The 16,996-nt window shown below is 40.2% G+C and overlaps 1 protein-coding gene across 2 annotated transcripts in view; it reads right to left on the minus strand.

The window, feature by feature from the left end:
- CSMD1 (CUB and Sushi multiple domains 1) overlaps window positions 1-16,996 on the minus strand; it is a 949,519-nt gene that overhangs the window by 53,813 nt on the left and 878,710 nt on the right. For both annotated transcript variants that reach the window (XM_053380819.1, XM_053380818.1), the window contains exons 49-52: window positions 13,414-13,602; window positions 9,576-9,761; window positions 3,281-3,475; window positions 555-728 (exon numbers count right to left, since the gene is read on the minus strand). In XM_053380819.1, the coding sequence (XP_053236794.1) occupies window positions 555-728; window positions 3,281-3,475; window positions 9,576-9,761; window positions 13,414-13,602 (744 nt within the window). The remainder of the gene's footprint in view (window positions 1-554; window positions 729-3,280; window positions 3,476-9,575; window positions 9,762-13,413; window positions 13,603-16,996) is intronic.

A 16,996-nucleotide genomic window follows, 5' to 3' on the forward strand; every position in this document is an offset into this window, starting at 1 on the left:
ACCATTTTGAAACCAGAAACAACATCAGTTCCTTGGGATTATGTTTTCTCTGAGGTTTCCTGTTACTCTGTGAAAGTGTAGTGCAGTGTCTGTGCAGTGAAATTTTCTTGTTGGGGATCCTGTGATTGCTTTGTCCCCATATTCTACCTGGCTTTAAAACAGTCTCAATAAAGAATGTTTGAGGCCAATATGGAAAGAGTTTTTGCCTTCTAGGAGAAAGCCGGAAAAGAAAAGTTTACAGTGGGTGCTATACTATAAATTGAGATCCTTACCAAGGATTCCGCTAAGAATGGAATTCTCAGATGTTTGAGTAATAAATAAAGAATACATCCCCTTTAAATACCAACCTATTTATAAATATATTTCCTTCCATGTGTGCTCAAGAAATCAGTGCCTCAAGCTGACACAAAGTTACACAAAGTAACACAAAGTTACTAGTACGAACAATACCATTTACTGAAATCGTGTGAACTAAATTTACAAAACTAAACTCATATCCTTCACATGACACTTGCCTTTTGGGGTTTTATATTTCTGCTGCAATTTGTACTTACCGAGACACTGAGTTTCGGTGCCACTCCAAAGTCCATTCACTAGGCATTCACGCACATGAGAACCAACTAGGGTATAGCCAGTGTTGCAGGTGAATATTGCTGTGGCTCCATAAACGGTCAGAGTTCCAATCTTATTACCATTTGGTGGAGATGGAAGACTGCCACAGGAAATAACTGAAAAAGGAAAATAAAGTACTTACAGTACAGCAGCAGCAAGAGGCTCTTAGAGTCATTTGGGGGCCCAGAGAATACTTCTACTACTTTAATAATAATTTATTATTTGTACCCCATCCGTCTGACTGGGTTCTCCCAGAGAAACAAACCCACTCACAAAACCACTCATTTCTCTTTAGCTTAGAGGCCACTTCCAATCCTCAAGACCCGGGGAGCTCCAATACTTTGCACGGGAGGAAGAAAAGCAAGAGGTTCATGCCTACTGAATGTAAGTTCTCTAAGGCAATATCCAGATGTCTCAAATAGTTTGCTTGCTTTTTCTTACTTAATTCATTGATAGATTGAGTGGGCTAGCTTTTACTCACACCCTCATAGTAAAGGTAAAGGGACCCCTGACCATTAGGTCCAGTCGTGACCGACTCTGGGGTTGCGGTGCTCATCTCGCTTTATTGGCCAAGGGAGCCGGCGTACAGCTTCCGGGTAAGTCGCTTCTGGCGAACCAGAGCAGCGCACGGAAACGCCGTTTACCTTCCCGCCGGAGCGGTACCTATTTATCTACTTGCACTTTGACGTGCTTTCGAACTGCTAGGTTGGCAGGAGCAGGGACCGAGCAACGGGAGCTCACCCCGTCACGGGGATTCGAACCGCCGACCTTCTGATCGGCAAGTCCTAGGCTCTGTGGTTTAACCCACAGCACCACCCGCATCCCCACACCCTCATATCCCCTTCTATATCTTCCATCCAGGCAATAGAGAAGCATTGTCAGAGTTCAAACACACCTTCCAGCCAGACAAAAACACTCAAATATAATGCCAAGCATGGTCAATAAACAAGCAAGGCCTGAGGGCATGGAGTCTTGAGGGCCATGCAAAGAGGCTTGGAAGACTATTCAGCCCCCAGGCCTGAACTTCTTCACCCCTGCTTTACAGTAAGACCCGAGCAATTATGTACAAAGCTACTGGAAGACACCTGGGCTTAGTAACACGCTAAAGGAAACATAGTCAATTAACAATGAAGTAATGGAAACAATAGATGGAGTGCGATTCTGTGCGTAACTGTGACTTGGAGGCAATTTAAGCAGCACGGAAGCGGTACAATGTGCATTCTCACCTCCATGCTGATATGCCAGCTTTTCTGGTACGGCAGCTCAAAACCACCTTCCACGCTTTATTTGCCAACGCTTTACAAGGTGCAAAAGGATTATTTTACACATGACTGAAAACTTGGAAGCATTGACGACTGGGTTTTTAATTTTTATTTTGTGCAGTAGATTGTTTCATCACATGTCACACTCAGTTTTTGAAATTTCCTCCGGGTTCAAAGATAACTGGCTCTGTGACATGTGGTTCTTGAGCAGCAGCCTCCAAAATCCAAAATCCCCTGTGTGCACAGTACCAGCTGTGTGACTCTCTGGATCCCAGACTACATACGATGATAGCACTCTGTGCTTACATAACGAATAATGTAATCTGTAGTGTTTTTATTATATTATCTTTCAGAAGCATAGTAATAAATAGTTTAACAGCCTCAAATATTTAATGAATTTTAATTTCTGAAGATCAAATAGATTGCTCAGCTCATGTTTGACTGATCTGGATTACTTCGGTATTCAGATAATCCATGGTTAATTAGCTTGTTTGTCTAATTACAGTTGAATGTAATTGATGGGCACCATTCACAATTAATTTAATCTGTAATAGGAACAATGAATACATGAATTTATTTGAATAAAGGCTCTTGAGAATGGACAAATAATTCATTTAATTAAATGATGCATGTCATATGTACAATACAAACTACTCTTACAGATGCGAAGATCTGATCTGCATATGAAGCCCTTTCTCACATCCTCAAGAGTTACCTTGTTCATTTCAATTTTTTAAAAAAACCAGTTATGCATGTATATTTCTTAATGCATGTGAAATTGCCCCCTCTACTCAAAGTGTATGAGCCCAAATGTATCTTGTATACACTGGTGTACAGGGCCCTGACATAGCAAACTGACATAGATATTTATAAATATTTGCTATAACTACACTCAAAAATAAATTAACATAACTTTTTTTTTTGTAACAGGCCATCTCCAGTGTAATCCTTCCATTCGCGATACAGCAACAGCTTCCATAAGCAGATTGTAGAGGAAAGCAATTTGCACAAATTCCTCATTTCTCCTGCAGAACCTCCACACTTCCTCCCACATTGTTCTCAATGATCTACCAACCCACTAGATCAGATGGAGGAGACACACAAGGGGGAATTTTAAGCAAAAATGGCTACCTTCATGTTCTGTCCACAGAAACCTCTGCTGGATGAAAGAACTGCCTGTCAGCAGTAGGACATTATATATAACCCTGTATGATTACATTTGCCGTGTTTAGGTGCAGGGCCCATTTATTTGAACGAGGTTTGCATACCTTCTTGATGGATTGCCCTCAAATATTTCAGAAAAGCTATTAACAGATATTAGTTCCTTTACTTAAGTTGTGTTGGTAGAAAAATAGAAGCTGTATCTTTGGACAGAACTGAGCACTGTGTAAATAAATGTTTCTTACCCTTGCACACTGGTCTCTCATCAGCATCACTCCATGTTCCATTAGTTTTACACAGCATGAGTCTCTGACCCTCTAAATAATAGCCAGGGCTGCAACTCAGCATGACTTGTGCGCCAAACTCATTCACCGACCCAGAAATCAGTCTCCAGACAACATGTTCTGAGAGCAGGCTCTCAATGCTGGGGCAAGTCACAGCTGTGAAGCAAGGACACTTTAGTATTAGCACTTTCCTTCCAATATTACTTCACAGAAGATGAATCACCATCCTATTGACAGCAGACTTTTCCTGGTGAAATTGAGCGTGCTATAAACATTTCTCAAATGCACATTCCGGTGCATAGCATCTTACACTTGTTTCAACACCAACACTGGGAGGCTGTTTCAATTAAGAAATGAGGGGAGAGGGAGAAATGTACTGTTTCAATTTTATAATATGGGTACTTTCTTCAAAGTATGATTAAGAGGCAAAGTTGTACAGTTTGTATAGAAAGAAGAATGTATTGTTAACAAGTTGTAAGAGCTAAAGCCCACTGGCACTCTAAAACCTGTATTGTTTTGTTGGCACAGAATGTGTTTAGAATCATGGCCAAAAGTATATTATGCTCAGTGGAGACTGAATAGGGAATAGTAAACTGCTACCTAATGGGAAACACAGATGCCATTTCCAAAAGCTTCATTTATCTAACCAAGCTTTAATCTGTGTGATATTTCTTTTAAAATAGGCTTTGTGTGTTCCATTCAGATGCTTTGTATATGTACACCTATTACCATAAGACAGAGGGGGCGGGGTTACAAAATACTTAGCAATCTTATCTGAAAACACATTCTAACACCATAGCCCACCCTGTCCAATTGGTTTAGGGCAGGTGACACCATCATCAAACAGATGCAGGGGAAAAAGCAAAGTCTCACAGACCTGTCAAAGAGTATGGGGGATAGAGAGGAAAGTTAATTGGGGGGGGGGAGAAATGCAAAATACTAAAATTAAATTCTACATAAAATTTAGAAGAGTAGAACAGAGATATACGGGAGTAAACAGGCGCATTAGAGAGAATAGTGGGAGTAAGGGCTCTTCCATACTTCCATTTGTCCTGCCAATTTAGCACTCAATTGGAGCAAAAGGCGATCGGGTTTTCTGTGGATTCCCATTTGCTCTGATTTATCACCAAATAGCAGGTTTTCTAGGAAAAATCAGTGAGGCAAAGGCAAAACTGCTCTGACATGTACATAGAAAGCATGGGGCAAGTAGAAAACTGATGGGATACATTGTTTTCTAAGCATGGGGCAAACACTAATACTCTTGTGATAGGGGAGTATGCCTCGGAGATTACAGAATTTTTTAAAAAAAATAGTGTTGGAAATATATTTTACATCTACAATGCGCGTCCCAGTGGAAAATTCCATCCCTAGTTTGGTATTGCCAAAGACAACAGTCGACGACTTATTTACCTAGGAATATTGAATGGTTCTTGTTCCACTGAATTATTTTGCCTACTTTCAACCAAGTGTAACCGGTGACAAGTAAATCCTCCATTTCCAATTTAAACTGGAAAAAGGACTAGGAGAGTAAAATGTGGGTTCAGACCAGCCCAACTCCACATTAATGTAGTGGTGTTTACATAATATCTTCCCCATCCCAATGTCATTCTGGAAGCTAATGGATGTTATGGTTCGGTTCAGTTCAGTTCCTGACATTTCAGCTTTTTATGGGATCTGGATAATTCATTCAAGGCTCTGCATTTTCAGAGGCTTTAGGGTGAATAGGTGAGATAGATAAGCAATCATTTGGGTGGGCTGATAGGGAGCAAGCCAGACCAATTCCTCTCTTCTGAGACCTTCTCCATTCTCCAGTTGGTGTTGAAGGAATTTTCTGGCAGCTGGAAGTCTGTGACTTTTTAGATCTACCTATCCATCTCACCAAGCCTTTCCTTTTAGGAGCTCAGGATGCTGTGCAAGGTTCTTCTCCCTTTATTACCCTCAAAACAAGTGTGCTGAACTGAGAAATAACAAGTGGCTCAAGATCACCAATGTGACCTTGTGCCTCTTTGTCTATCTGTTTCTCTTTCTATATACATCTCTCTGCACACTGGAAAAATAAAATGTGCAGAGAATATGGTAATGGCATAGCATTTTTTTAAAAAAAGAATATGCAAAGCCGTTAAATATATAAGTGACAGAAAACTGTTTGTGCCACGGTGCCGTTTAATTTTGCAGCAAATTCCTCTGATTTATCAGAACTGCTTTATTCTTGAATTAAAATACGGCCTACTTAACAGCTGCTGTATTTAGAACAAATTACTGAGACACCCATCAGTCTCTCTCTTATACCTCAGACACCAGTGACACTTGCTATTTTTATACATGGCATCTGAATCAGAGATGATGTCAGATTTGTCTAGATGTAGAGGAAAAATGTTGTCCTCTTTTCTATGCTGATTTGTTTCTGTTGATATATGTATTAACTGCTGCCTGCTTCCAAGTATAGTGAAGTAAATGTAATTACATCCTTCAAGTATGATTATATGTCACATCACTAGAATGAGATTATTTACCTACACCAACACTCATGTGCACTGCCAAAACAGAGGATTATTTCTGAGGTAAAAAGTATTTCAAGTACAAACGTATGTCACTCCAGAATAGGTGGAGAACTATCAGATTCACCTTGTAGCCAGTGCTGGAGATACAGAACAGAAAAGGTCCATCAATTTAAATTTTAAGTAGACTTAACTACCTCTAACCTATATTCTAGACTGCAGCCGTCAAAGAGTATAATAATGGTTTAAACCTCACCCAAAGGGCTGACTGGATTGTGAAATGGACTTCTAATTAACCCAGGTACTAGTGATAGGTAACTTTACCCTCTCCCCTCCATGTTAAATTATAGTGGCTCAGAAAATAATACACTGTTTCCTTTAAAAAAAGGGGGGGGGGGATAAATAGCTGATTTTATTACTCAGACTGATCTGGCACTGAGTCCTTTATTCACTGGCACTGTCAATGTCCCAGAGGGAGGAGAGAGCGAACTATCAGGTCTCTCTACTTCCCTCCCTATGGTCCAAGCCAGGTAAGTGTTGTTAAGAGGAAATGGGATTTAGAACATCAAGCCAGGCTGATGGTTGGGCGAGAAGATGAGTAAACTTGGGAATTCTTCTGCAAATAAGAACGCAATCCGAGCTGGAGAAAAAATATATATCAGGGGCTCATAGTGATGTTCTATGAGGTTAGTGTAACAAACCCCCAAGGCTTTGTTGGTATATCTAGTAATTATGAATTTTTCTGAGCCCAGCTCATTCCTTCACTAGACGTCTACTAATTTCAAGGGTTGCAACTGACAAGAGAACAAATTCTACACATATTACCATTTACCACTTACTACTTAAGTGAAGGTGCAGCAAAGATTAAAGATGCACCAGAAGTATTATTTGAAAGTGGACATATTGGGTTTGGATGTCCTTTTTTATGACATGGAGGTATAAAAGCTAACTGGTGGTAAATTGTACTGGTTTATCAAAATATGTTCGTCTTCCTGCCAAAGCTCTCAGCAGTTTAGCCAAGACAAAATCTTGAATATTCACCTTGGATATCACCTTGGGAGGAATTCACTATAAACTTAAGGGGTCTGTAAAACTCCATTCTTCTCTTCCCATGAAAGCTTTGAGAGTCTTATCAAAAGTCTCTTAGCATTTCATGATCATTTCTCAGCTTTTTTTCCTAAGCAGAAATCTCCAAATTTGCCTTCAAATTTTTGTTATCCAATATTTTGTGGTAACTCTAGTATCTGGATAATAGAAGTGTTAAAAATCACAAAATAGGTTCCATTTATGATTTAAAAATAAGCTGCCCTGGCTTCTCTTTCAAATAAGAATCAGTTATAATGACCAGTCCATTAGTAGCAATATTATTTATTAAATGCATAAACCAGCTTTCCCTGAATTTTTTAAGGGAAGTTTAGAAAAATAAACCAAAATAATACATTAATTAGAAACAATCTAAATAGGATCAAGCAAAGGTAAGGTCCAGTTTTCTTTCATTATGTGGTTTGGTCAAAGTATTTTTAGCACACCCATCACACAGATTTTCCTGTTGCATTGAAATTTTTGAAAAGTAGGCTTTGGTGCTCTTAAGAGGTGAAAATGTAAGGTTTGATTGCTGCACGAAGAGGGTAAAGAGTGATCCCAAATGCAACAACACATTTTGATATGCAGAAAGGTGGTGTCAGTATAATAAACTGAATTATGAGCTGAAATAAATTGTGCATAGTTATCTCCCAAATGATAATGGCATGTCAGAAAGTTCATGTTTATCAAGCACAGAAAGGAAAATGTCACAACACAGTTATGAAAAGAGCTTAGAAAGTGAAGAAAATATTTTCTAGAAAGGAAAAGGAAACAATAAAGCTGTTTTAATAATGTAAGCACCCAATGCAAACCAATTCATTCAAATGCACTGAGCAGACATAACTATGTTTAAACTATAGAAAAATCCCTTAAAACCTCTGTAGAAGGAGTAGAATTAATCAAATATATAATAAATACAGATAATTATGCTGGTTTCAAATTATGGTCATAGAAGGGAAATAGGCAGATTTTTAAAGGTGTCTCCTCCTTTTCCCTCTCTGCAGCCAATAAGCAATCTGAAAATATCAACCATGTTTCTTATAGATAAAGAAAACTGGCAATTGGGCGTGTCATTAAGTTCTTGAGGGACTGGGCAGTAGTTAGTGTGCAATGACAATGAACAATTATTAAGAAAAAGAAATACTTCTTTCTTACAATCTCTGCTTTTCCAATTGAATTGTCTGGGTTTCTTAGGACAAGTGTGACTCAAAGAGACATAGATCAAGAGGAAGATAAGGTCCAATAGAAGTATTTGATGTGAAAGTTTGAGAAAGACGCCTGGGCCCCAAACCATGTTGTAACGTGTACATTTCATAGAATCATAACTGAAGAGTTGGAAGCGACCACAATCTTTCTGTTGTTACTGCTAGTGTTGCATGGATGCATAGCTGTGCAGACGTAGAAGACAGCATGATTCTAGGTACAGTGTCTGAAACTTCCTTTAGATCTCAGATCTATGACGCTGTTTGCATGAGGCTTAGGGCTTCCCACAACAATTTGTTGGGTCTGCCACTCACTGCTGACAGGAATGACATGATTAAACACCACTGCTAAAATTTCCAATTCCAAGATCAACTCTTAGCTCAGCCTTTCTCAACCTTGGGTCCCCAGATGTTTTTGGCCTACAACTCCCATCATCCCTGACCACTGGTCCTGTGAGCTAGAGATCATGGGAGTTGTAGGCCAAAAACATCTGGAGACCCAAGGTTGAGAACCACTGTTAGCTCAAAGACCTTCGCGTGGTTGCTAGTTCCTTCATTCATCTCCATTAGTCATATCTGTATCATCTGCATATGAAACAGCCAGCTACAGCTAGAAGAACTAAGGAACACTTGTTCCACTGAATTACCGTATTTTTCTGTGCATAACACGCCATCATGTATAAGACTATTTTGGGGGACTCCAAATTAAGGGTATGGGGGGAGATTGCCCATAGTTGTTGAGCTTTACTTTGGGGGGTGGCCCAGAGTTGATGAGCTTTTTATACAGGGGATTGCCGAAAATCGCTCACCCGCCTGACCTACGTTGCCACTCACATGCATCACCTATCGTCTGTCCCCTCACTGGAAGAAGCCGCCAATTGCCCGCCCAATTGCGCAGCGACAGCCAATCAACACTAGACCATGTTGCAGCCACCAATAACTTGCCCAATAGCAGCAGACAATCTCCGGCTTGCAGAAGCAACCAATCACACATCCCCCCTATGCACTATCCGTGTATAAGATGACCCCAAATTTTTAACGTAATTATTAAATTAAAAAAACCTTATCTATGGAAAAGAACGGTATTTTGCCTACTTTCAACAAAGTGTAACCAATGACAAGTAAATCCTCCATTTCCACTTCAAACAGGAAAAAGGACTAGGAGAGTAAAATGTGGGTTCAAACCAGCCCAACTCCACATTAATGTAGTGGTGTTTACATAATATCTTTCCCATCCCAATGTCATTCTGGAAGCTAATGGATGTTATGGCTCAGTTAACTGAGATGAAGACTGATCGGTGGTGTGCTAAGTGTTGCTCTGGAGTTGTCCAGAGCTTTCTAAACTCAGATTCAACTCAGATTTGCCATCTCATTGGGGCGGGGGGAGGAATTCTATTGTACTTAACTGTTACTGGGAAGAAGTAAAATATAGTTTCTAAATGGGTACACATTTTTTCTGAATTCTATACTTACGTTTACAGACGGGTGGCCTTCCTTTATTGCTCCACAATCCATCTTCTTGACACACTGCTGTTGCTTGTTGACTAGAATCTAGCTTGAAGCCCTCATTACATTCATATATCACTCTGCTGCCCAAAATAAACTCATTACCCCAGACTGAGCCATTTCCGGGAGATTCCGGAATACCACAAGATACAGCTGAAAAGAGGAAGAAAAGTGGAAAAGCTATTTGCCTCAGGAAGTAATCATTACTGTTGTCAAATCTGAAACTGTACAGGAAATAATAGTAATAATACATACATTACACATTTATCTTATTACTGTTGCTAAGAGACTCACTTTATAATAATTGTGCTGAGGCCTAATAACAAAAGAAACAATAATAAAACATTTTCCCCCACAAGAAGAAGAAGAAGAGTTTGGATTTGATATCCCGCTTTATCACTACCCGAAGGAGTCTCAAAGCGGCTCACATTCTCCTTTCCCTTCCTCCCCCACAACAAACACTCTGTGAGGTGAGTGGGGCTGAGAGACTTCAGAGAAGTGTGACTAGCCCAAGGTCACCCAGCAGCTGCATGTGGAGGAGCGGAGACGTGAACCCGGTTCCCCAGATTACAAGACTACCGCTCTTAACCAGTACACCACACTGGCTCCAGCAAAGGCAGCATTGTCACTTATAATAGTATGGATACCAATATAAAACATGAGTACTTCTTATATTTGAATAATGGATCTCAGTATAGATACTCTTTGCTCAAATGCTGATGTGGGCTGCTTATGAGTATAACTTTTTTCAGCTTGAGGTGGAAACCAACCATTTCATTTGTTATAGTTTTGCTATGTTTTCCATTTCCATTATAATGAAAATATATTTATCAAGAGCTTGGAAGGAGTCACTTAATCGTCTAAACTGTTTATGTACATAAGTGGAAATTTATCAAGACGTTAAACATATAGGTACAAATATGAATTCAAGGCAGCATAAATTATTTCCTGAATGGGTTTATTTGTGCTACTGTAGCATTTAATTATTTTCTTGAATGAAAGTTTGCAGCTTATGTAATAGGATTTCAATAATACAGTTGGAGCAAACCTCCCTATTCTGCATCTGCCAGATCATGTTCAGATTAGAATGTGGAAATGCAGATTAGATTGCATGTCCACGAACCTTTCCCAGACAGGAGTCGTTCCAACCTACATTTGTGCAATGTGATCAAAGGACTTCTTGATTCTTTGATTCTTTTTATGTGGTGCTTATCATACTCATCGAAACCGTTGGCTTGCAGTCTTCTGTAAGTGGCCGTGTGTTACGATGTGCTACATCCTCACATCGTAACACAATGTCACTTCCACGGGACTTTTAGTCACAGTATTCAACAAGCTTGCAACAGTGCTTTCTAGCTGTTGCAAGCAGCTAGACACCGTTGTTTAAAAGAACACGAACAAGGGGAAAGTTTGATTTAAATTCACTGAAAGCATATCAGTTTGAAAGCACACCTCCTCAGCATTAAGGATGTCACTGGCTACTAGTTTGTTTCAAGGCACAGTTCAAAAATGGCTTTGATTTAAAGAGCCTAAATAATCTGTAGTGCATGTAAAGAGCTCCTTCCTCTAATATGAATTAGGACGCTTGCAAAACTTGCTGGGGTGGCTGTTCCAAAGTCAGGACACCACCATAAGAACGCAGACTGTGAAGATGCCACACTTTTGAAGCACAAGGCTTCCTCCAAAGAGTCCTGTTTAAGCGCTTCTTTAAAATACAGCCAGGCTTTTAAACTGAATTGTCCTTCTGCTCTTTAATTTATTTTAAGCATTTCTAAACTGCTCTGCATCCACACAGATTGCAGATATACAGAAACAGCAGCAAGAATATACAACAAAAGCAGAACATAATCCACCATAAAACAAATATTTTTTTTTAAAAAATAACTGAGCAGACAACTAAATCTTAGTCTAGTATCTTTCACCTAGCCTTTCAAGACAAAACCTATCCAAGACATGAGTGGATGAATTAGCTTTCACTGACTACTGTTTTCTTGGTTGTTTTGGATACTTTTGTTACTTGTTTTAACATTCATTTAATTATTTTAATTTTTGATTTAGTACTGTTGCTTTGATTGACTGAATAGCTTAAACATGGTTTTAATCAAAATGTGGCAGCAGTATGGGCAATCTCTACCCTCTGTGCACAATTACATATGCTGCAGTATTTTCCTAACAAGTATTTACAAAAGTATTTGATTGGCATTCTGGCATCCCATGCAGTTCCACACGCTTCGCCTGTGCAAATGGATTCTCTTATGGAGAACTGCACAGAGGTTATGATAACGATTTATATATATTTTATTCTCTCTATATATATTGAGAGAATATATACATATTGAGAATTACCGTATTTTCCAGGTATAAGACTAGGTTTCCCCCCCTAAAAAAATAGTGTCCAAAATTTGGGGGTGTCTTATACATGGGGGCCATCTCCCCCCCATTTTCTTAAGTCAGAGTCCCCCAAAATAGGGGGTGTCTCATTGATGGAAAAATATGGGGTGGGTGTGCCAAATGCTCCTTCCTTCCTTCCCAAAAACTCGAGCAGGGAAGAGGTTGGAAAGAGAAACCCAGCAACAAGCAAACCTTAAACCAAGAAGTAGGAAGCTAGAAAACTGATATTATGATGGAAATGCTTCAGCACCCTTAACTGTAGACACTGCTATTTTCTTCAGATATAATTATTTTGAATGTAGTGCTGCTTGTGCAGGTTTCTGCTGCGTCAGCAGCTGAAAGTAACAGTAATAACAATAAATTATTATTCCTTGGAAGGGAGTCAAGTCCTTTATGCAGCAGCAAGTGCTTTATTAGCTGAGTTGCACCTCGACAAGATGGGAAATGAAAAATACCACCTGACCTTACAGCTTAACACAAGTTAGAAATGTCTTCTTATGAAAACTGGGGTAGAGGAGAGGGGGGACTGTTGTAGAAGAGAAACAGAAAGGAACAGCTCCGTTTTCTAAAATTACATTTCAAAAACTATTTACAGTTTTACTGGTACTACAGACATCATGAAAGGATCTCCAGGGGGCGGGGGGAATCCTCCATTAAAAAAAAAACCCCGTTAGTATGCTTGTGCTAGATGGATTTAAAAAATAAATTGTTTTTGTTAAGGCTAAAATGTTTTTGTGTAAGAATTTTGGCTGGGTGCTGGCAGGCTGAAGGTGGGGAGGGATGACAATTACATGTCTGAAGATCTCTACTATAGCCATAATTGAAAGCAAGCGAGATGTGATCCAGGAAACAGCCAGTTCAAATCTAGGTGTCCTTAAACAAACCGTAAGTCACTCATCTACAATATAAGGAAACAAGATTTGTGGCCGACCTCACAGAGCTATCTTAAGGACTTCAAGGCGATATATAATTTGACGAGGCGTACTGTACCCTCGAAATGAAATATTCTTAATGTATATGTCCGCAGTGTGCAAGGAAAGGATGCTATTCTCAAGGCTGAAGAGACAAGCTGCAGTTTAAAATGCACAATGACTTCAAATGCATGTCTCTTCAGGAGAAGCTGTTGCGGTTAAAGGACTGTTTTCTCTTGGGCATTCAGATTACCACATTAAACTTTCACTATTTAATAACATAACATTCCTTTTCAGTTTCTTATGTGAAATGGGTGCCAGCAGAATCAGTGGAGGCAGTTCCACATAACAGCAGGCTTTCTATTCATGCTTAGGTGGAATAAATGGGTAGGTGTAAGAAACAAAGACTAAGGGTCAGGGTTTCCTCCACTCTAAAAACCTGTGATACCACCATAATTTCAAATTTTTGTGTATGCATGTGTTGTTAAGAAACAGGATCTTACCTTGACAGAGAGGAACAGGGAAATCCCACTGATACATGCCATTTGGGTGACGTCTACAAGTTGCATTGCTATGGCCAATTATTCTATATCCAGGTTTACAATAATAGCGAACGGTGCTGCCAGCTGTACCCCTGGTTTTATTTACAATTCCACCATTCTTCACAATATGGTTTAAGCTGCAGTAAGGAGCTATAGGGGGAAGCATAAAAGAAGCAATTAAATAAAATGCAATGTTTGGTTATGGCTTGAAAACCCGTGAACTCAGGCTCTAGCCTCACAATCAGAATCCATATGAAAGGCACTTAGAGAATAATACTAAACTGAAAACCTATTTCAACTGTCTGTAAGTAAGCAGCAGGATATCTTTGCATGTGAAATGTAATATGCTTTTGAGCCTCTCATGTACAATTTCTTCGATCATTGTTGATGTGCAATAGAAATTAGAAGAAGCCATTCTAATTCAAATGTTAAGTTTTTACATTTGCATTTCAAAGTGCCTTGGGCAAACATTTGTTTAAGGCTCCAGTGTGAAAATGTTCAATGGCCCTATTGTATGAAGGTGAGCTAATGGGCTGCTGCATGAGGACTTTCTGCCACTACATACCCTCATCAAGTATCTTGGGCTATGTGTAATCAGATCTTTGGGGTTTGCTCACACAAGGGAGAATCCTCTCAGGAAAGGCTTTTGGGAGGGTGGCGGTGCAGAGCATGCATTTGGGAGGCCAGAATGGGGAATTCTCCTTGCACAAGCTCCCTTCCGTGAGCTGCAGAACTGGATACAAGTCATACAACACACCAGCAATGATGCCAAGTAGATGACTGGGGAGATGCAGGTGAGTCTATGCTGTGTTTGTTCTCCAGATCCCCAAACAGATTCCAGGGGCTCTTCCTGATGGACATACAGTGCTCAGAGTGCTGTATGGAGCACTGCAGTGCCACAAAAGAAGGGGGCAGCACCCATTTGCACGTTCAGTTATTAAGCGAGTATACACAGACATGAAGAAACATGCTGGCTTGCACAAATTTCCCCTTATCTAGAGCAGACCAAAACGTTAAAGGCATCTTAGTCAATCAAGTAATCATTTCAGTTTTAGTTAATTGATTATATTTGCATAAATTACTTATGCATAAAACCAATAGTTCCGATGGGGGAAAAAACAGCAGACTTTGAAATTGTGGCACCAGCTTCAGCTGGGCTTTGAGAAGGAGGCACAAGACTCTGGCAGGGTCCTGTAGCCCCCTTACCTCCTTCCCAAAGCCCAGTTAAGTGCTTGCCTGGCAGCACAGCTTTGGGAAGGAGGCAAGAGGACCCGAGGACCCTGTAAGAGCCCTCACACCCCTTCCCAAAGCTGGGCAAGAGCTTACTGGGCTTTGAGAAGACACCCTCTTTGGCTCAGTGCCCAATGCAGCTGCACCACTCGTGCCTCCCTAAATTTGCCTCTACTGAGTACCAGAGAAATCATAATGGAGGGCTGAATTCAGCCCCCAGGCCTAAGTTTCCCCCGCTTCTGTTGTGTATAGGATTGTTTTCTTATGTTAGCATGGTCACAAAATTCATTCTGAGAAAATAGAAACATTTTCTCACTATTCTGAATTAGGGAATGTCCCAGTAACAGGCTCTGAGATCAACAATAGTTTCATTCCCACCCTCCATCTTACACTTTTTGCGTGACTTCAAATAGCCTTCTGTCATTTCAGTTCCCTCCTCCCTCCTTCTATATTAAAAAAAAAGTCCGTTCTAAACAACAGTCAGTAACTGCCTGCATAATACAGTGACATTGCCTATGCAGGAGGGCTGTCAGAGCAACACAGTAAACAGCCTGAGGGAAAACTAAAAAAACTCTTGTGTTTATCTCCTCGGCCTCTAGTGCCACACATTAACAATAGCACAGCAAAACTTTCAGACAAGACTGTGTCATTTAGACTGGCATATTCCTTAAACTTTTCAAGGCCCCGCCGTTCTGCACATGAACATTTGTTAGGAAAATGCTGCCGAGTATGCTTACTTGGAAGTAAGCTCCACTGAATCCAGTGGGAAGTCAGGTATACATACACAAGGTGGACTTTCTTGTCCTAAAAGCATTCATGCATGGATACAATACTGTGTATATACTCTGCACCTAGGAAAATTAAAATAAAAACCAGACTCTATAGCCTAAAAAATAAAGCATTTCAAACCCTCAATTCACCATTCTGGGCTGGGTTTCTGGGTGGCCAAGGTATCCCTCTGCCAGGCTCAGAATGGTTTCCCCCAGGCTTCAGTAGTGGGAGGCCAGCAGGTGTTTCTGGGGTAAGGAGGGGGTAAGGAAGGGAGCTGGGCCAGCAAAGAACTGGTGGGCACCTAAGCTGCTCCAGCTACTGACAACGTGCATGATCTGGGCCTCGCAACCTACCCTTGGCCATAAACATAACTTCCACTCCAGCCGGCATGAGCACTTGAGGTTGGGATATGACAGTGACTCCACTGCTCCCAGATGGGAATTAGGATTGCTCCCTAAATTATGTCAATTGTATTTTTATTTTTTTTAGTGTGGGTGGGGAATCTTCAAGATTTGTTGTGCTTCAGCCAAGTGCTATGGAGATCATTTAATTTCCACTCTTGGTAACAGGTAACCCCCAAGTCCTAATCATGGATGGAAAGTCCTTCTCCCTTTCTGGCTTGCAAGGATTTTATACCAGATATTACCTACATATTTTCATGCTTATCTTCTCAGTCATAGAAATCAGAAACTTGAAAAGGAATGTATTAGATTTTGCAGTTTTAATGGCATAGAGATACTGAGTTGAGGCAGGTGCCATCACTGTGCCCTTTTTGGAATCTGCTAAAGGCATTCCTGTTTAGACAAGGATACCTAAATGTATAAAAATCTGAGGTATTTTTAACCTTGTTTGAATATTTTAACCTTTGTATGTTTTAGAGGTGTATTTTTTTCTGTTTTATCTTTTGTAAACCGCTTAAAGGTTTTTGTTTTGTTTTTTACAATCAAGTGGTATATAAATTTTATGGAAATAAATAAATACACTGAAATACAGGACACAAGCAGCCCTGATAGAACTCATTCAGAAAGAGTATAGCTCAGTCATAGAAGACAACGTCTCAGGTTTAATGACAGAATAGCCCAGGGCTGGGAAATACCTCAGTCTTAAACCCTGGAGAGCTACTCCAAATCATGGTAGACCAGGCTTTCCCAATATGGTGTCCTCTAGATATATTGGACAACAACTCCCCTTATCCCATGCTGGCTATTGCTGATGGAAGCTGGCATCTAACAACATCAGGAGGGCACAAGGTTGGAGAAGGCTGGTATAGACAATAATGAGCTTGATGGCCAGACAGTTTCAGTAAGGCAGTTCCCAAACAAGACTGTATTGGTCAGTGGAAGGTCGGAAAGGCCAAGGACAGAAACATATTTGTTTTCCTTAGACCACTGTGTAGCCCACACTGTGTAGACTTGCTTGCATCTCTGTGGGTATTTTCTGGCAGCAAAAATGAGAAGGATTACCGTTCTGCAATATCTCCCATTTTGGAAGGCATCACAGAAGAAAACCTCACCAAACTCTGCAGAATCTTCCGGACATCTGC

Source organism: Podarcis raffonei, chromosome 3, assembly GCF_027172205.1.
Source record: "Podarcis raffonei isolate rPodRaf1 chromosome 3, rPodRaf1.pri, whole genome shotgun sequence".
NCBI classification, from domain to species: Eukaryota; Metazoa; Chordata; class Lepidosauria; order Squamata; family Lacertidae; genus Podarcis; species Podarcis raffonei.